This window comes from Belonocnema kinseyi, chromosome 9 (assembly GCF_010883055.1).
Source record: "Belonocnema kinseyi isolate 2016_QV_RU_SX_M_011 chromosome 9, B_treatae_v1, whole genome shotgun sequence".
NCBI classification, from domain to species: domain Eukaryota; kingdom Metazoa; phylum Arthropoda; class Insecta; order Hymenoptera; family Cynipidae; genus Belonocnema; species Belonocnema kinseyi.
Window position 1 is genome coordinate 39,834,217 of NC_046665.1, and position 21,093 is coordinate 39,855,309.

The 21,093-nt window shown below is 30.8% G+C and overlaps 1 protein-coding gene across 1 annotated transcript in view; it reads left to right on the forward strand.

Annotated features, from left to right (window-relative positions):
• Window positions 1-21,093, forward strand: part of LOC117180492 (venom carboxylesterase-6-like) — a 128,344-nt gene that overhangs the window by 95,922 nt on the left and 11,329 nt on the right. Inside the window, exon 4 of the mRNA XM_033372990.1 lies at window positions 1,471-1,793. Within this exon, the coding sequence (XP_033228881.1) occupies window positions 1,471-1,793 (323 nt within the window). The remainder of the gene's footprint in view (window positions 1-1,470; window positions 1,794-21,093) is intronic.

Consider the following 21,093-nt stretch of genomic DNA (forward strand, 5'->3'; position numbering starts at 1 on the left):
ACCATCTCTGTCACTCCTACGGCATTAACCTTAATATCGCTCCTCTAAATGCTCCTAGGGGAATTGAGTCAATTGTCGAGAATGGGAAGTGCCGCATATACTAGAACTTTATTTTCTAGACAATTGTTTCTGTTGCTCACTCGAGGCCTGACATGGTTCTTCTTGACTTCGAGAAGCGAACCATGTTTGTTATCGAATTTTCGGCACCAGCTGACAGAAACATCATAACCAAGGAGAATGAAAAGAAAGAGAGGTATCGAGACCTTATAAGGGAGTTACAACAATTGTACCCGGAATCCTTATCATCGGCGCTCTTGGAGGTGCCAAGCTTCCACTTGCTAATGGCCTAAAAAGCATCCCTGCGTGTCAACAATATGCTAGAACACTTGCGGGAAAAATGCAGAAGGCGGTTTTCCTTGGGTCGCTCCGTATTCTTAGGGTGCACGAGGCTTTTGCTGGATCGTCGTATTGATTCCTTTACAGACTGTCACCACCTATCTCACGGTCGTGAAACGTGGTTGTGGCTGAAATTTTACCGCGATTTCGCGGTTGTCCTTATGACAAATTTATATATATATTTAATTAGAGTTAGGTGTTAGTGATGTAGGTTGCTTTCGGACAATGTAATTTGATATTTTTAGAAAAGTCAAAACATACTCAGACCTACGGTATATGTTTTCTCTCACTTATTCCATATCTTTTTCTTTGGGATCTTTCAAGAGCTAGGGTTGATTTGTGGCGATGACTTGCAAGTGTTTTGAGGAACCCTAAAATAGCACGAAATTCGTATATGCTTACATTTAGACTGTGTGCGTCAGTTCTTTTAAAAGTAATTTTGAGGGGACAAAGGTTGTTTTTGGAAAATTAATTTTTGCAGTTCTTAAGAGCCCAAAATAAACCCAACATTCTGGCGCTGTTGATTTTTTAATGTTCCAAAGTGTCTGTAGTGGAGGTACTGGTGGGCAGAACCTCTACCGCAAAAAACCCTTTTTTTTCATAAAAATAAAAAGTAGTGGAGGTACTTTACGAACCATGTAAATATCGAAAAAGGATCTCTCTTACTTTTTGAGAAATAATTAAGAACGTGCGCCGTGGCATCGTGTGCACAGCGCCCGATGGTCTAAACTTTGAAGTTCTTGAATACGATTATAATAATTTTCTATTGTTTCTCTATTGTTAGCAAAATGAAGTAAATCAAAAATCAAAATTTAAGAAATTTAAATTAGATTGTTAAAGTTTTTTTATTAGATTGTTTTATCAGGAGTTTGCATCAAAATGAAAAGTGGGAGTTTTCAGGAGTTCAGTTTAAAAATTAGTTTTCGTAAAATCAAAGAAGTTTTTAAATTTTCTTAGTTCAAACAATATATTTATTTAACTACGTCCTATTAGGAATATTTTTTAACAAATAGACCTTAATATCATGCCTAGTTTTGTATAGTTTCCCCTATATTCTTAAATTTCGCAGACGGGCAACACTTTGCTACCAGTCATGGTGTTTATACATGGAGGTGGTTTCACTGGTGGAAGCAGTAATATGTATGGTGCTAGATACCTTTTAGACAAGGACGTAATTTTAGTTACCATAAATTATCGATTGGGAATATTTGGATTCCTGAGCACCGGAGACTCTGCCGCTCCAGGAAATTTTGGAATGAAGGACCAGGTTCTCGCATTAAAATGGGTCCAGAAAAATATACAATTTTTTGGAGGTGATTCAAACCAGGTGACTATATTTGGGCAGAGTAGTGGAGGAGCAAGTGTTGCTCTACATGCAATTTCCAAAGCAAGCGACGGTACGTATTAGAGATAATGCAAATAGTTTTCTTTTTACATTCTCATCATAATGAGAAAATATTGCTTTTATGTAAAAATTGACTGTAGTTGATTTTTTAATTTTCGCGTTTCGAAACCCCCTGAATCCGAAAAAAACCCGGGTTTACGGGTGGTGTATGTGTGTCGTTGTCGTCTGTATATCTGATAATTTTTTAAATACTCGTCGGGCAGAATTGTGCTTTCGCACACAGTTTTAGGATACAAAAAGAAAGAACGAGTTCGTTTACCAGCTATTTTGGATACAAATTTAAAAGCTTAAAACATTTTTAATGTTTTTGAAACCATTTTTTTGAAGATTTAGGAATTCTATTTATGTTTATTAGCTTTTTGAAAGCCCTACAAGATTATCATAACAACATTATGAATGTTCTGGAAAACCCGAAAATTCCAATTTAGATCGCACACAAAACAATACAAAATTCCATTTTGCGGCCAAACTATGCAAGATGCGTAAGAATATGTATCAACACAAATTTTGACCCAAAAAGGATCTACAAAATTGTTATTAATCCCTTTTAAATAGGGCACGTTGTTTTTTTATTTGTAAATAACAACAATAATAATAAAAAAATTCACTATGAACAAACGAAACAAGCTAAAAAAAAAACAAGACAAAAGTTGTTCACCCAAAAATGGATGGAAATTTGTTAGACATTATTTTTTGATAGGATCCGTCGTTTTTGTTTTATTCGAAAAAACAGCATAAAAAATAAATCAATTTAATTTTTAGGTAAACGACAGAAGTTGCGAAAAAAATTAGACAAAAGCTATTACACAAAAGTGGCTGCAAATTTGTTATTAATCATTTTTGTATAGGAGTAGATTTCCTTTTGATCGTAAATAAATAAGATTAAAAATAAAACAAAATTAAATTTTTAGAAAAACGACAGAAAAGGTGAAAAAAAATTGAAAGACATAAGTTGCCCAACCAAAAAGGATCTATACATTATCTACACAATAGTGTCGTAGTGCGCATGTACTCAGTCGAGTATATTAGGGATTTCAATTAGAAACGGTTCAAGCAGCCGTGACTGCTTACGTCTCGAATGCACCAATTTAAAAGCAAGGCCTGTGTGAGACATCCCCAAAATTACTGTTATATGGGAGCTCTGGTGTAGATAAAAATTTTCTTGGAACAACTTTACTCTAGAATGCGTATTTTTGGTTTAAATCGTGAAAAATAAGATTGAAAATAAACAAATTAAATTTGTGAAAAACGGCACAAGTTGCTGTAAAAGGTTTAATAAGAAAATTGTTTTTTTTTTATAGAATGCGCACTTTTCTTTATTATAAAAGCAAGAAAATGAACATACGTATATTTCTATTCCAATTCATATTATGAATTGCAAGAATATAAATTTGTTGGAAGGATACATTTTTCAAATTACCAGAGAAGAAAATTTAATGCAAAATAAGAAACAAATATTAACGTAACCATGGTAAATAAAATTGGTACTTCATTTTGCAATATGTGAATAAGCAATTCGAGTCTGAAGTACAGAAATAAATGTAATATACATATAATATAAAAGTATTAAACGTAATGTAGAAAAGTTCACATTTGGACAAAATCGGAGAATCTTTAACAAAAGAGACTTCACGATTATCAAATTACAGTTCTACCATACAAACTAGAAAGTTACATAGGTTCTCTCTGAATTCAACGGAGATATTCAAGAAAAACCATTTGCGCTAAAAACTTAGGTATAAGAACACATTTTCATTAACCCTCATGTTACGGACTGGGTTAGTGTAACCCGAGCGAATTTTCAAACTAGTGCCACTTTGGCAGAAGTCGATGTTGGGGGTGCGTACTGGGAAGAAAAAATCTCTGAGGTGCGAACATTTGGAGCGTCGGTCGGCAGCCTCAGTCTGCACTCGGTGTGCAAATAAAAAGTTTCGAGAAATTGGAGTCGGGTTTTAAACACCCAGTGCGTACGGAATGTAACAAAATCCGTTATTTGTGAAAATTAAAAATTATCGTTTTACAGGCATTTTATGCAGTAGATTATACTGGTATATATAATTACATTATTTAACATTTATTTTGATAATATTTTATCGAATATATGTCAATAATGCCCCGTACGAAGACTAGCACGACTCACCTGAAAGTGCATGTTATTTCCCGTGAGTTGTGCTGCTCTTCGTACTTTGACAGAGGAAATGAATATCAGAGACGAATTTTTTGACAATATTATATCTAAACAGAAACGCTGCAATTTGGGTCCCAGTTCTCTTAATCACAATAGATTTTACAAATGCTTATGGCGTGACAAGGCCACATACAAAGATCATGTAGCTAAGATATGCTACAAATGAGCAAACAACTTGTAATAGCATCTAGTTTATTGCATACAAAAAAAAAATGTTAAGCAATTCATGTTCTTTATTCATATTATACTCACCAATATTGTCTAAAACAAGTCTTTTTTGTATTGTAAAATATATTTTCTTTCGCGACATTTATGATAAATTAATTGAATAAGGTTTTATCGCTACACCAAAAAACGCTTACTTTCGTAGTTTAAACAAATATATTTTTTGGAGCGAATCGAAAAACCAACACAGCCATTTTAAAGTACATTTTTTCAGCTTTCAAACCCTACTTATAAAATTTTTCAATTATTTAAATTTTTTTGTTATCTTTTTTTTTTCTAAAAAATGGCAAGCTTTTGAAATAAAATTTTTTTCATGGAATTTTTTAAAAAATTGTTTATATTTTAAAATATAACTTTGTGAAATAAAATAATATCACATGTTTAATAAACCCAACGAAATTCCGAGTAAATTTCGGATTGATTTAAAAAAAAAATGGGAATGGGAAAACTATAGAATTTACATTTATTTTATTTTGATTTTCTTATTCATTTCATTTATTTATTCACTCATTCATTTATTTATTCGTTTCATCATTTTAATTTAATGATGGGAAGATTTATATGAAAACTCTGCAATCATAGGCAATCATAATTTTCCTATCTTTTTTCTTGAATCTTTATTTGTTTCAAATACAACTGCTTGCGTCACAATGAATGTGCTCTTAGTCAGAATTGATCAAATTTTTTGCTTTAAGATTCATATCATGTGATTCAATTTCATTGCTTTTATCTGAAAAATTAAACTATTATTTACAGAAAGCAGAGGAGCCTTCTTTTTCGAGGTGGGAACCTAGCCATAGAATTATAAAATTAAATGACACAATGTGCACTGTTTATACTATGTTAAAATTTAATAAAAGTTATAAATATATTTCCAATCGATTTACGATGTTTGCGAAATAAATCCATACTAATAAATTTTATGTACCCCCCCCCCCCCACAGCGCCCCAAATATGAGCCAAAAATAAAAAACTACATTTTTACGTTCATTGTTGTTTATTTTTTAGCAAATATCCGTCGTCTTCGTCGTACAAATAATTACCAGTGGACAATTTGAATACTTCCCACTACTTTTTAAACAATTTTCTATTGTTTAGAGAAATATAAATTATTTAAACAATTATTTAATCCCAAAAAATGTAACAAACAATCGTATTTTCTGATTAAAATGTAATGGTTTCTCATTCTTTGGAGAAGTACATTTTTCCAAAAACATTATATCATCATTTCAGAAATTATTTATTGTTTTTTTTTTCAAATTTCTGAACATTAAGCTAGAGATGTCCACTTTTTCTAAACTGGTATCCTATGCTACGTTTTGTTGAATAATTACATAGTTTTGATACATTTCTTTTAATGTTTAATAAATTTCTATACGTTTAAACAATCCTTATTTGCTCAAACAGTTTGTTTACAATAACTAAATAGTGTATGAAATGACTGTTTAATGTATACAAGGAATAGATGAACCACCTTCTAATTGTTTAAGCAAAAATAACTTGTTTAAATAATTACTTTTAAAATCGTATTTTCTGAGTTAAACATAATATTCAATGATTTCGAGGACTAGTAAATTCTGCTCAAATTGTAATGTTATCGTTTATACAATTAATTATTGATTTTTTTTTTATTTCTATCAAATTAAGTATGAATGGTTTACACCAAAAAAACAACGTCAACAACAAACAGAAAGCAACAACATCTACAAAAAGTTGCTCAGAATAACAATGTAGAAAAAGTGGACATCTCTGTCTCACTTTTTAAAAATTTTGAAAATAAACAATACATAATTGTTTAAATAATTACATAATGTTTTTAGAACAATTTTGTACTCCAAAGAATGACAAACAAATACATTTTAATCATAAGATACGATTTTTTTCTACATTTTTTGGGATTAAATATTTGTTTAAATAACTTACATTTCTGTAAACAATTAAAATTTGTTTAAAAAGTACTGGGAAATATTCAAATTATCCACTAGTAATTATTTGTATGAAAAAGACGACGGATATTTGCTACAAATTAACAATAAGGAACGTAAAAATGTAGTTTTTAATTTTTGGCTCATATTTGGGGCGCTGTAGGGGGGGGGGGGGGGGTACATAAAATTTATTAGTATGGATTTATTTCGCAAACACTCCATCTTGTAAATAGATTGGAAATATATTTATAATTTTTATTCAATTTTCACATAGTATAAACAGTACACATTGTGCCATTTCATTTTATAATTCTATGTCTAGGTCCCCACCTCAAAAAAGAAGGCTCCTCCGCTTTCTGCGAATAATATTTTAATTTTTTGAATGAAAAGCAATGAAATGCAACCACATGATATGAATCTTGAAGCAAACAATTTAATAAAATCTGACTAAGAGCGCATTCATTGTGACGCAAGCGGTTATATTTGAAACAAATAAAGATTAAAGAAAAAAGATAGGAAAATAATGATTGTCTATAATTTCAGAGTTTTTAATAGAAAATTGTCACCATGAAATAAAAATAATAAAATGAATGAATAAATGAAATGAATAAGAAAATAAAAATAAAATAAATGTAAATTCCATAATTTTTCCATTCAACAGTTTCCAATTTTGGGCACAGCATCTTTTTCTTTCAGTATTTTTTGTCGTACAATCGGAGAAGAGAGAAAAAATGTATATCCAGAAATTGAACGAATTAACCGATTTTCTTCTTTCTTTTTTTAACTGTCTAATCGTTATGTAATAAACCGAATGCAGTGATGCATGACAGCACTTAATCTAAATTCTCGGCTCGATCTTAGGTTCACGATGTTTTAAGTATCGTCGAAAAAAAAAACACCTCGGACCACCCGCTGTTTCATAGCCAGCCTGAGGCCTCGAGAACTATGTTCGCCATGAGTACACTTATGATGGCGGTTTGCTACTTCCCAGGCGCAAAAAGTGCATTAATTTTCAATTAATTGCAATAAAACAAAAACCAGGCCATTTTTCGAAAAAAAGCGCTCTGGAAGGTTCTACATTTAGGCATTTATAGTCTGTGGTTGAAATACGAAATCATACAGCACAGAATTGTAGGAGAAAAACTTGTCAGAGTAATACATGCGCTAATTTTTAAGCCTGAGGAAGCGCCTTAAGGCAAGCGCCCATACTTAGTAAAGCGCATGTGATAAATACGAAAGGAATACGCAAAATTGCTTGGGGAGTGATTTACTGTAAATTTATCGCTCCTGCCCACTAGTTTTGCATGTTTCGAGTTTTAAAACTTATATTTAAACGTAATGATATATTAAAAATAATTTCGTTTTAATATACGTTCTATTGAATGTTTTCTTTAGGCAATTTAAGTTCTTTAATCAATGATGACAATACAACAATTCATTTAGACATTTTAACAATTTTATCAATAATAAGTGTTTGTTCAAATATATAGTTCACCAAAAAAAAGCAAAAGATAAATTTCATCTCACCAGATTTTTGACAGATTGGAATATTTTGAAGTATTAATTTAATTTCTAAGCAAGCTCGTAAACGACTAAACAAATTTAAATTATATAAGCGATTTTAATTGTTTAAATATTTTATTTTGTCTATTTTTCTAAAGATTGAAATATTTTTATGTACTACTTTGTTTTTTATGAACACTCTTAAATTTTTAAACAAATTAGAATTCTTCAAAATTGTTATCTATTTGTTTTGGAGGAATGATCTGAGTGAATTAAAAAAAATTTCAATTTGCTTAAACACTTAGAGTATTCTTGAAAAACAAAGTAGTAGCTAATAATATCTTAATTTTCCGAAAAATGAAAGAAATAAAATATTAAAACAAAATAAAACTGCTTAAACAATTTATATTTCTTCACAAATTTACGAGTATGAAGATTTATCTCATTTAGATAGATTCAAAAAATTATTTTGGTCATACTAAAAAAAAGTGCAAAAGAGTCGGAAAACAAAGCATTTTTGATAACAATTCAAATATCTAATTTCACAGATCTAGTAATAAAATTAAAACTGAGTAAAATAACTATACGAATTTAAAATCCTTAACTGAACAAATCGTCGTTCACACGAAAATACAAACGAACGTTAATTTTGCGAAAAAATTTTAAAGTTTTTGTGTAGTCGTCCTCTTTTACAAAAAAGGAAGAGGGGACTGCCCGTCGAAACGTTTTTTAATTATTCTGCTTTTTTTCCCTTTTCATATAGTGTCCCCTAAGGGTTTACATGACTTTCATTTCTCACAATAATTCCGTCTTAAAAATTTTTATGCTTCTAATCTAGGCGACTTCCGTTTCCTTTTTCTTTTACTTCTCTCATATCTCCATTTTGCCATTTTTTGACATGCATTCTTTCATTCTTCCTCGTTTTCTCCAGCCGCTCTTCCCCCAATCTTTGCTTCCCTAGAACCTTTACCACATTCTCTTGCCAGCTTCCTTTATCTTTCATTCCGCTCCCGCATCCTTCCCAAACATTCTCCCGTGTTTCCTCTTAACATTCACAGATTCTTCACCTTCTACCATCTTGCTTTTTCTAATATATTCCTTCCCTTACATCGTTTCCCAATCTAAATCTTGCCATTCTGGTCGATATTCTATCTCCCCATCTTTTTTCCAAATACTCAGGCACACCTTGCTTTTTCATCACCTTATTCTATTTATTATATTTTCATTCCTAAATCATCCCCCATCTTTCTATTAATTGTCTTTCCCTTTTTTCCATTTCTTCTTAGTTTACTCCAGTCCCGTCTTCTATATCTCTAGCTTTAAAGCACTCCCTCCTTCCTGCTTCCCACCTCATTAAGTCTATCACTCTCCCCATCCTTTCCTCTACCTCCATTAAACACTTTCTCGCTAACTCCCCTCTTTTTTTCTCCCTCAGTTTCGTCCTATATGTCCATGCCCACTTTTCTGCTCTAGTATTTCATTTTTTCCTTTGTGCTTATTCTCTCACCATATATCCCTGCGTCCTCCAGTCTACCCCTCGTGTCTAAGGTTCTAAGTTCTAAGAAGTATAACGATACATTTTCAGGGTAGCTGAGAATACCGAGGTACAAAAATAAATGTAATATACATTTCATATAATAGTGTTGAACGTAATGTAGAAAAGTTCGCATTTTGGAAAAAAATCGAGGGCGAAGCGCGAGCTGCGTGATGAGAATGTGTTCGTTAAAGCCGAAGCAGCTTTAACAAACACTGTTAGAAATATCTGGTTGAATTTTCAACAACATGTGGTTGAAGTCTTATAAAATTACGGTGGTTTAAATTTCAACTACTTGTGAATGAAAAATCAACAACACGTCTAATGGAAATTTCAACTATTCGGTTGAAAATTTAACTGTATGTGATTGAAATTTCAGTAAAGTGGAAAAAAATTTATTCGGCACAATAAGTCAATTTTAAAGCAAGTATAATTTTTCAAGGAATTGAATAGGTTTGATTGAAAATTTTTATATAATCCTAAATCTTAAATAAAACCCATAAAGATTCCTTAAAAATAGTGTGCTTTGCAATTCACTAATTGTACAAAAATAATTCTGATAAGGAATAATGAATTACTTCGTGCGTTTGTGTCGTGAGATCCATGAGAATAATAAAGTGCATATATGATATTTAGAAAAATAAGCAGCTTTAAGGAAGAAAAACATGAGGTACATTGGAATTATATTACATTATGAATTTCGCACACGCTTATAGGCCAACTTTTCGATACTCGTTTTTGTAATCATAGCATAAAAAAGCAGAAAGCAGTTAATACCGATAGTATGAATGAAATATTCTCATTGAAATAATATTATTCCTACGCACCTTTTTTCCCTTAAAGCTGCTTCTTTTACTAAATATTATATGTATGTCCTTTGTTATTTTCATGGATCTCACCACGGAGTAATAATAAGGAGACCGATCATGCTATACAAAGCATATCAAGTTTTGACTGCACTAACTGTACATGTATTGTCAGAATTAGGCGTTTAAACCCAATGCTCCAAGGAAGGGGACATGCGCACTGTGATTTTCTATCTCATTTTCTCCCGCAAGAAATGTGCGAGTGAGTGCCGTGTTCAATGACAACTAAAAACTGAGGTTATGTTCCTGTAAATAGTGTCAACTGAGTTTGTCAATATATGTTCTTATTTATTTCTGTGTTTTTGTATAGAATTAAGTTGACAAATTGTGACCTGGAAAGTATGGGTAAGTAATAAAAAGTTAATTGTAATCATTAAATGATATAAAATGTGCAAATTGAATAATGTGACATTATAATATTGGGTAATATGTTGTTATGATTGTCAAGCACTGGCACTCATTCGCACACTTCTCGCGGGAGAAAAGGACACAGCAAATCACAGTGCGCATGTCCCCTTCCTTGTAAGCATTGTGTTTAAACGCAATAAATGTACAGTTACCGCAGTCAGAACGTATATACAGAGATCGGTCTCCTCATTATTACTCCGTGGATCTCACGATCCAAATAAGGAGTCGTGGGACTTTTTTACGATGGGGTCTGGCTATGCGAGAAGTATGATGGCGCATGGGTGCATGCGCGTCTTCATTAATTGTTGACTACATTTGATTGAATTTTATTTCAATTCTGTAAATGAACGAAATTTCAACCACAAAAGTGACTGAAAAGTGGTTGAATTTTCAACATATTTCTAACAGTGAAAGATAATTCGCAATCCCCAAATTACAGTTTTGTCGATGCTTTGACCTTTAATTTTAAAAAGTTTCTGTGCAAATGTGGGGAAGTACAAAGACCGAGCATGCAGAGTGAAGTAAATAAATTATCAAGCACCTTAGAGGCGCTGCAACTGGAAAGCGATAAGAATGTGTCCGCACAGCCCGCGCATTGTTTTTTGTCTGAGAGTTCAACCAATTGTTAATTTTTATTTATGTTTCTTATTATTTTTCAAGAATGAAAAAATTTTCATTCCATAGACTGCAAGTATTCAAGTATTTTTAACACGGAGATTTAAGAGGATTTATTAGAATAGCAAACAGGATTCCATCTTAAAGGCGCAATTTTGAATATTTTTTCCTGCTTTTTTGCATACGGCATCCAAATCTTAGTTTATTTTGCTGACCAGTGCCGGTTTTTAGATGAAATGTCTATATTTTGTTGAATAATAAAAAAGGAGAGAACAATAGAGAAAAATTTCAGTTACACTCAGTGTGGACTCTCGCTGCATTCTCATCGACCCTCGTGAAACTAAGGAGGCAGGCACGCTGGGGTGCGTCAAATGACGTATCGAAATGCTCGTAAATCATGACCCTTTTATTGTTATGAAATGCAGATCAGTTACAAATACTTTAAGTATGAAAGCTTGAATTGTTTTAATTTTAATTAACTGCGTGCAATTGACGCAAAATGCGTCAATAACCTTTTTTTCTGTTTAACTTGCTCCGATTTTGCATTCAAGCCTTGCTCGTTGGTTTTTAGGGTCGCTGAATCCGAATCTGAAATCAAAATTCGAAAATTTAAAATGGAAAATCCAATATGTCGGACGAAAATACAAATTTGAATTTTCCAATTTTTAAGTTCCAAGATTTATCCAAATCGAGTCCTTTTTTGTATTTTCGTCCACCATTTCAAATTTTCAAATTTTGTCTTCATATTCGGATTCAGTGACCCCAAAAACCCATAAGTGTCCAGATTTATTCAAATTGAGCCTCTTTTGTATTTTCGTCCACCATATTGAATCCGCCATTTTAAATTTTCGACAAAAAAACGGTCATGTGAAAGCTGAAAGTGTTCTACGTAAATGAGCTTGAAGACGTTTATGTAAAAAATTGTTTGTGCTTAGCAGACTGACAAATGTAAAAAAGATAAGGATTTTTTGGGTCCATTTAAGAGCAGTAAAGTTTAGAGCATTATTTCTTATACAAGGGACAATGGCCCTGTATTTATTTTCAATCACGCGGAAGGATATGATAGTCTTATTTTTGGTGAAAATTGCGACATTTTTAGACACTTTTTTGTTGGAAAACAAGTGACAGAAAGTAGGCGGGGCTCGTTTTTTTTACTGTCGAACGCTAGTCCGTTTCTTCGACCCGTGGCCGGGTGCCATCCAAGCATTCAGAACCACGGGTCGAAGAATGGCATCAGCAGTCGGCAGTAAAAAAAGCCCCCCCCCCTGCTTTCTGTCACTTGTTTTCCAACAAAAAAATGTCTAAAAATATTGCGACTTTTAAAAAAAATAAGACTAACTCATTCTACCGGATGATTGAAAATAAATACAGAGCCTATCCAGTACAGTTTGCAGTTTGAATCGATTTAACATCTGCATTAGAACTAAAGATAATATAATTGCACATTTTTGTATTTTTATGCAACAATTTTTATTATTTTTAAAATTTCTCAACTGCAACTGATTCACAACAGTTTCCCTCATATTCATGAATTTTTTGAAATTTTTTCCATCACCCCTTGTATAAGAAATAATGCTCTAGACTTTTCTGCTCTTAAATGTACCCGAAAATCCTTACTTTTTTTACATTTTTCAGTCTGCTAAGCGCAAAATTTTTTTCACATAAACGTCTTCAAGCTCATTTACGGAGAACACTTTCAGCTTTCATATGACTGTTTTTTTGTTGCACTAGCATTTTTTTTGACCGAATTGTAAATCTTCAAGGCAGATGGGTATAGTTTTCTCGCCGATAGTAATCATTTTAGTTGTAAATATAAAGCAATTTCGAATTGAAAAGCTTTAACTTGTACCATTTTGAAAATTGCAATCATAGCAATCTAGCTTTGTAATTTTTTTTTAATTTTCAATTTTCAATGTAAGATTTAAAATATTTTTATTTTTAGTTAAAGAATTAAACAAATAAATAGTTTAAAATCATAAGATATTTGATTGAAAAATTTTATGAATGAATAATGATTTAAAGTAATATTTGAAATTAAAAAGTTAAAAACCGTGTTTAGAATTTAAAAAAAGGGAAATAATAAACTATTTGAAATGGATACATCAGTAATTGAATAATTTCAGTCATTTTAAACGTTTACGACTTTATAATTCTTCATTTTCATGGTGAACGCTAAATTTTTTATTTTTTTCATTCATAGGTTTTAATTTTCATTTAAAACTTAATTAATTGCATTTTGAAAAGTATATATAGCTGTTTGAAACTTATTACTTTTTAAACGTTTTACATTATCTTCAATAAATTGTAATAAAGTTTTAATATCAAAAGTTATTTTAAGAGCTTTTAATTATAAACAATAAAATTTCGATTCCTCTGAATTTTAATTTATCTAATTTCGAAAATACTAATCTTAAGGTATGAACTTTGAATGAAAAAGATGGGTTTTCTAACAAAACATTAATTGTTAATCTAAAAAGAAAGTTTTTCTATCCAAAAAGACGAATTCCCAAGAAAACATTTGAATCTCCGACCAAAAAAGATGAGTTTTATTTAAATAGTTGAATTTTCAACAGTACAATTACATTTTTAACCAAATAGCAGAATTTTTAACAATATAATAGGTTACTTTTCAAATAAAAAGTATTAATTTCAATCAAAAAGGCTTGACTCTTTATCAAAATAGTAGAATTTTCGTCGAAATAATGAAATTTTCAATCAAAAGAAATTAATAAAATTTTCAACAAAAGTTACAATATTAAACTTTAAAAAACTAACTTTCAATAAAAAAAATATGACTATTTAACCAGAAATTTAAATTTTCGACCAAGAAAGATAACTTTTTAAAAGAATAGTTAAATTTTCAACCAGATAATTGAATTTTCAACCAAAAGAGATAAATTCTGCAACAAAATGTAATAGCTACCATATAAGATACATTTTCGATAATAAAAGATGACTTGAATTAGATTATGTTGAATTTTCGACAAAATATTATAACTTTTAATCAAAAGAAAATAATTTTGAACCAAAAATATAATAGTTAACTCTTCAAATAGAAATAATTATCTATCAATAAAAGAAAAACTTATTAACAAAATAGCGGAACTTCCAACAAAATAATTAAATGTTTAAACAAAAGAGATACATTCGGTTTTAAACAAAGCACTAGAATTTTCGACCACAAAAGCTGACCTTTGATCAAAGTATTTACATTTAAAAAAAATAATTAAATTTATAACCAAATAGTCGAATTTTTAACCAAAAGAAAATTATTATCAACCAAAAATTACGAAAAATGGAAATATGCCGTTCTTGCACCCAACCACTCAATTTTAATTACCAGAATTTTTTTTCTTTATATAACTGGAAGAAAAGAAAAAACGTATTCTTGAAAATCAAGTAATAATTGCAGTAAGAATGGAAACGTTGAAGTCCATTAAAAAGTGTAGCTTTGCCGACTATTTGACAGTGAGCTTGACACCTACTCCCGCATTCTGAATAATAAGTACTTTATCTAAACTGCTGATTAAAAAGTGTTATTAATTTCGAACAATAAGCTTTACTAAATGAATTAGAAGTTTGCTAGGTAACAATGTGAGAAAAGCTTACTAAAGTAATTATTGACTTCTGTCGAATAAGTTTTGATTCCTCGAAATTATTTAAGATACTTCAGATATTGTGGGGAATGATGCATATGCAGTTCTATTTGTTCATTTGATAAGCGATCAAAATAAATAAATGAAAATTCTTGGAATTTTCCCTTTAGAAAAAACGGCTTAGAACTATATGAAATGTTCGCGATATTTGAAATTACATAAATAAGGAATAATAATGATTTATTCTTTGTTTTAGATGGAAATAGCGACTGAAAATCTCTCAAGAAAAATTTTAAGTAATTTTATTGCAAAAAAAATTATTTTGTAGACCAAAAAGCCAAAATTTTATGTTAACTTATTTAATTTCGTTACAGAATCAAGAATTGTTGTATTTGCTCAAATATAATTAAACCTAGGTGCTTTTCAAGAATATATACATCAATTTTAATGATGAAAGAAAATCCAAAATTGAAAAACGACAAAACTCCAGAATTTTTCAGAAGAATTTTTTAGAAAAATAAAAATTTTAATTTTTCGTAGGAAATGTTACTGAACATCAGTATCAGAATATTGTAAAGTATTTCTAAAGGAGAAAAAATTTCGTTCAACAAACATAGAATATTTGTTAAATAAATGAAGATTCCGTGATACTTGGAATTAAATAGTAACAATTTTTTATTGTTAATTGCACATACAAAAAGTTTATGCAAATCTCTTTACAACAAATTTGAAGCAGCTTCAGTGTAAAATAAATTATTTGACAGGCCAATGTTCTGAATTTACTTATTTCATTTGTTTACAAAATAAAAAACAAGCAATGATAATTTGTTTGAATAATTATTTGCACTAACTTCAATCAACTAACAAATCACTTAAATTAAAAAGAGAACAATGCTTGAAAATGCAGACAGACCGCAACTGTCTGGAATCACTTAATCTCAATAATATCAACAACAATAATAAATCGTGCAAAAATTCTTTACTTCATTCTTATTGAAAATTGGACAAAAAGTGTAAAATGCTTTAAAAAACTACTGTTTTTACATTTATGCATCTTAAAATTAATTAAGTATGAATTGACTCTTATTGAAAATTGGATAGAAAGTGCAACATTTTGTATAAACCTCGATTTAAAAACTTCATTTTTCAGAGATAAAATTGCCAGAAATAAAAATAAATTTCTTTCAAAGTTTATGTAAACGCCTAATTATCAGTGTATACGGAGAAAAATAGATATCTAAAAGCAGCACAGAAAAAACGAAAGATAAAGTTTACATCGATTTCAGGTGAAAGATTCACCGCAACAGAAATAACCTTGCCGGATAAACTTCACATAAATCTAAGATAATTTTCGGTTTTTATCCTTTCCTGGATAATCTTTCGCCTTATAATCGATCCATTTTTATTCGAGATGTAGCGAAGATTGCGACGCCAGCGCTATCTATCGTCGTTTAACTTCATTAAATTGGAGAGAACCGGGGATTCCCATCTGTCAGTACACTTTTTTTCGTGCTTCACGCAGTAAACGAGATCAGAGTTGTTCTCTTAACCTCGCTGAAACTTTTGCCGAAATAATTTTAATTCTCAACCGTTTCAAGTCTTACCTGAAACACACTTTAACTTTTGTTTTTTCTTTGTCGTTTCAAATCTTGTGTCCTGATTTATAACTCAAATTAACTCATAATTGTCTATTGCACTGTAAGTTTTGGTTGAAAATGGATTAAATTTTTTTGGATTTGTCATAATTTTCTCAAGAAAATGAGGTCTCAGCTACAGGCATCTTTCAATGGTTTGCAGCGTTTTTATTATGCTTCAGACCCTGACAGACCGCAGGAACCGAACAGAGCCTGTACAAAGTACCCGTAAAGACCACACTGGATCCCCATTCGGTTCTTTTTTAAGAAACTCAAAAAAACAGCAAGAACAACTTTTAAACTGTTGAAATTCGGATTCTACGTTACATTTTCTATTGAAAACTCACGGAATAATCGCACTACTTTTATTTGTAGCGGTAAAAAGTTAAAAATATATAAGATCTATAACGCCTTTTGACTGCTACTTACAGATGATGCGTTTGAAGTGTAGCAATCAACAGGCGTTATACGTCTTATTTTTTTAAACCTTTTACCGTTGCAAAAAAACTATTGCGATTATTCCGTGATCTTCGATAGGGAATTTTAATGTAGAATCCGAATTTCAACAATTTTAAAGTTGATTTTACTGTTTTTTTTTTAGTTTTTTAAAAAGGAACCGAATGGGAACCCAATGGAGTCTTTACGGATACTTTGTAGAGGCTTCATTCAGTTCCTTCGGTTCGCCAGGAGATCAATTATATCTCGGGGATTGACCGTGACTTGATGTGGCTTGTGCAACATGTAGGCACAATTTTTGTTCGAAACTGAAGAAAAATATTTACGAAATACATTTTATACGAAATACATTGTCCTGTTAATTAATAAAGGTTCATTAATTATCATTGATAAACCACATTTGGAATATATGCGTGTATGTGTATGGGAGTGTGTGTGATGTGTAATAGCGAATATGAAGGCGTGGAAATCTTCGATTCAAGGATGCTGTACATCTCTCAAAAACATACATTTTAATAATTTTTTCCGTTTAAATATGGATAAAATATTTATAATAATCTTTGCAACCCCATTTTTCATTTAATCTTATTTCAAAGTTCATAATTTAAAATTCAAGTAAGTGCACAAGATGAAAATGATAGTTTTTTTTTCTAGAAGTCAGTAATTACTTTAGAAACCTTTTTTCACATTGTTAACTAGCAAACTGCTAATTCATTTACTGAAGCTTATTATTATTTAAAATTAATAACAATTTTTAATCAGCAGTTTAGATAAAGTACTTATTATTCCGATTGAGGGAGTAGGTGTCAAGCTCGTTGTCAAGTTGTCGGCAAAGCTACACTTTTGAATGGACTTCACCATTTCCATTCTTACTGCAATTATTACTTGATTTTCAGGAATATGTTTTTCACTTTCTATCAATTATATGAAGAAAATCAATTCTGGTAATTAAAATTGTATCCACTCATCCTTTCAAATGTTAGGTTTCGTAACCGGCATGAATCTCTTGTCAATGAAAGGATAGTTCGTTCGGCATGGTTCTAAACGCTACGACGTATCTGGCTATACTGTCGTGTGCACTTTAAAATTTCTATTATTACTGCAAATATTAACCGATTTTCATGAATCTTGTTTTCACTTTTTTCCAATTATACGAATAAGCTAATTCTGTTAATTAAACTTGAATCGATTTATACTTTCATACTTTGAGTATTTGTAACTTGACGCACCCCAGGGTGCCTGCCTTTCGAGTTTCACGGGGGTCGATGAGAATGCAGCGAGAGTCCACACTTGGTGTCACTGAAATTTTTCTCTATTGTTCTCTCTTTTTTATTATTGAACAAAATAATACATTTCAGCTAAAAACCGGCGCTAGTCAGCAAAATAGACTAACATTTGGATGCTGTATGCAAAAAAGCAGGAAAAAATATTCAAAATTGCGGCATTAAAATGGAATCCCGTTTTGCCAGTCTAATAAATCCCCTTAAGCCTTGATTTACATAATTAATTCATAATAACAACATTGAAAATTACGAAAAATGCTAAAATTATAATAAAATAACAATTATTATACCAACGTATAGCAACATATAGTAACATTTTTAAATTTCCAAAATATTGAAATATATCCTTTGATCCGAACTCTTTAAATGTAAGCTAATAACTTGTTTTAGAAAAAATTTCGACTAATACGTAGTCATTTTAATAGAAAAATAAAGTTTAAACTAAACAATTAGTAAAATAATTAAATATGGCGGATAATTAATGGAGATTTTGTAATAAATCAAATAAGTTCCCCCCTTTTATATTTGTACGCGAAAATGGAGTCATACTTTTTACATGAATAAGTTGACCTGAAAACTCCCACAAGGTACGTATAGGCGCCATCGAAAGTTAATGTATGTGAAAAATCAATATATTAGCGGGCACCCATGAAAAATGCATTAAGGTGCCCTACACATTTTTAATAAATAAATATATTTTTGATTGCATCGGAAACAAATAAATTTGAAATTAAATACAAAACATGCGTTAGGGAATTTCTTAGGAATAATATGGGTGAAAAGAAATTGAAGGACACTTTTTACTTTGCTGGTATTACTTATAGGAGTAGAAGTGTAAATCGTGGATATTATTGGATATTCTTTTCACTCTTTGCATTGCAATGTAACATATATTTATTTGTTTAAACAATATAATCTTTCTAATCTCTTGTTTATTTTCTTTCATCAGTTCTCTCAGCCCCACTGATTTGTCCAGCATATCGCCGCTCACATACAGCCACACTATCTTCCACCTCTGTCCTCCCAATGTCATCTCTTCTACTATTACTTCGTCTTTTTGTTCCTTTATTACCTTGTTATAATTCTCGGTTATACCAGGGGGCTGACGCGATTTTCGCTTTTGCATCAGAGTCGTGAGTCAGGTTTGTGAAGAGCGGCGAGTCTTGAAATATTGGCGCCATCCCCTTCGACGCCCGGTCTGCCCGTTGTCTATTATTATTTTGCATGTAAAAACTTGTGAAATGTCATAACTCTATCGTCTTTTTAACATATTTGATGCATTTACAGATAAATATGTAATCAAAATGGGTGGGCATCGACGTATAGCTCCAAATGTAAACTAGTGTACGACCACCTCATCTCTGATACGATTCAGCCCGCTCAAGTGGAGTAAAAATAGTTTTTTTCTGCGTTCCCAAACAATGAGGTTGAAAGTCGGCAGCAAGCAATTAGGCGTGCTAAAAAGGATTTTATTGTTAAATCTAGCTACATAGTGTGCGCAGATAACTTTTTAAAGGATCAGATCAGTTGGAAAAAGGAAGTTTTAGCTCCTGATGGAACGGTTATTGCGGTAAGTATTGCGATTTGTTTACATTGATGTCCTTTAACCTAAATTAATCAATTGGGTCTGACGATCTCATGACAACATTGATTATCATATTTTAATATATTCTTCTTGTTACTGAATTTTTTGATTATTGTGATAGTGTCTAAAGTTATAGTTCCAATAGTTTTTGAAATTTAAAAAATATTTCAAGACCCTTACTATCTGTAAAAAAATATAAAAGTAACATTAATGACAGTGTTGAATTATCGCCGAGTTTCAACATTTATGTACAATTACATTAATTTATTAATAAATTTAAGTCTTAAAGTAAATAAATATTGTAACGTAATTATTTTTTGCATTCAGAATGTTATGATAATCCTAAATTAAACCCAGGGGTTTCGAAATCTCAATTTCCAAACTGCTTCAAGCATTTTTCGAAGGCTGCTCAAAAAACCCGTCGTCTTATAATGCGCGATTTTTTGACAAAGGATTCTGAAATGTCTAATAAAAAAGACAGCCTTCAAACAATGATCAGGGCAGTTTGGAAATTGAGATGGCAAAACTCCTAGTTTTAATTTAGGTTTCTTTTACCATTATGACTGCAAGAAAATCATTATTTTACAATTAAAATGTAGTTTAATACTTGCATTTATAAATAAATTATTGTAATTGTAAATAAATATCGAAACTTTGCGATAATTAGAAACTGTTATAAATGTTACTTTTATATTTTTCTTAAAGATAAGTAAGGGTCTTACAATATTTTTGAAACTTCGAAAACTATTAAAACTATCATTTTACACACTATCAAAATAATCTAAAAGTTCGACAACAACAAGAATATCTAAAAATTGTAAAATCAATGTATACATAAAACTGCCAGAGCCATTCGATTATTTTAGATTAAAGGACATCGGTGTAAACAAATCGTAATATTTACCGCCATAATCGTTCATTACGGAGCTAAAACTTTCTTTTCCTAAATTATCTGTTCCTTTAATAAGTGATCTGCACACACTATCTGTCCAGGTTTAACAATAAAATAATTTTAATCACGATGAATTACTTGTTGCTAATGGTCAACCTCGTTTTTTCGGACGGAGAAAAACACTTTTTACGCCGTTTGAGTGGGTTGACTCGTACCTTGCTCGACAGTTCGGATCTATACGAGTACATCGATGCCTTTAATCCTTATTTAATTCATATCTCCATGTTTTAATCCAATTTGCAAATAAATATATGACTAAATGTACAGTAAACTTAATCACTTTCATATTGATAATCTTTTTACTATCTTGACGATTAATACTATATACTAAATATTAAAAATTATAATTTTCATAATTTTTTGTGTATTTTTATTATAATGTAAGTATGCATTAGAATCATTCAAGTAATTAAAAATAGAAAAACTATTATTTATATTACAATTTTTAAATTGTAAGTTTGTTTGCTTTGAACCTTGAAGGCGTATTCTTGATATTTTACCATTTTACTCTGCTTGAATACT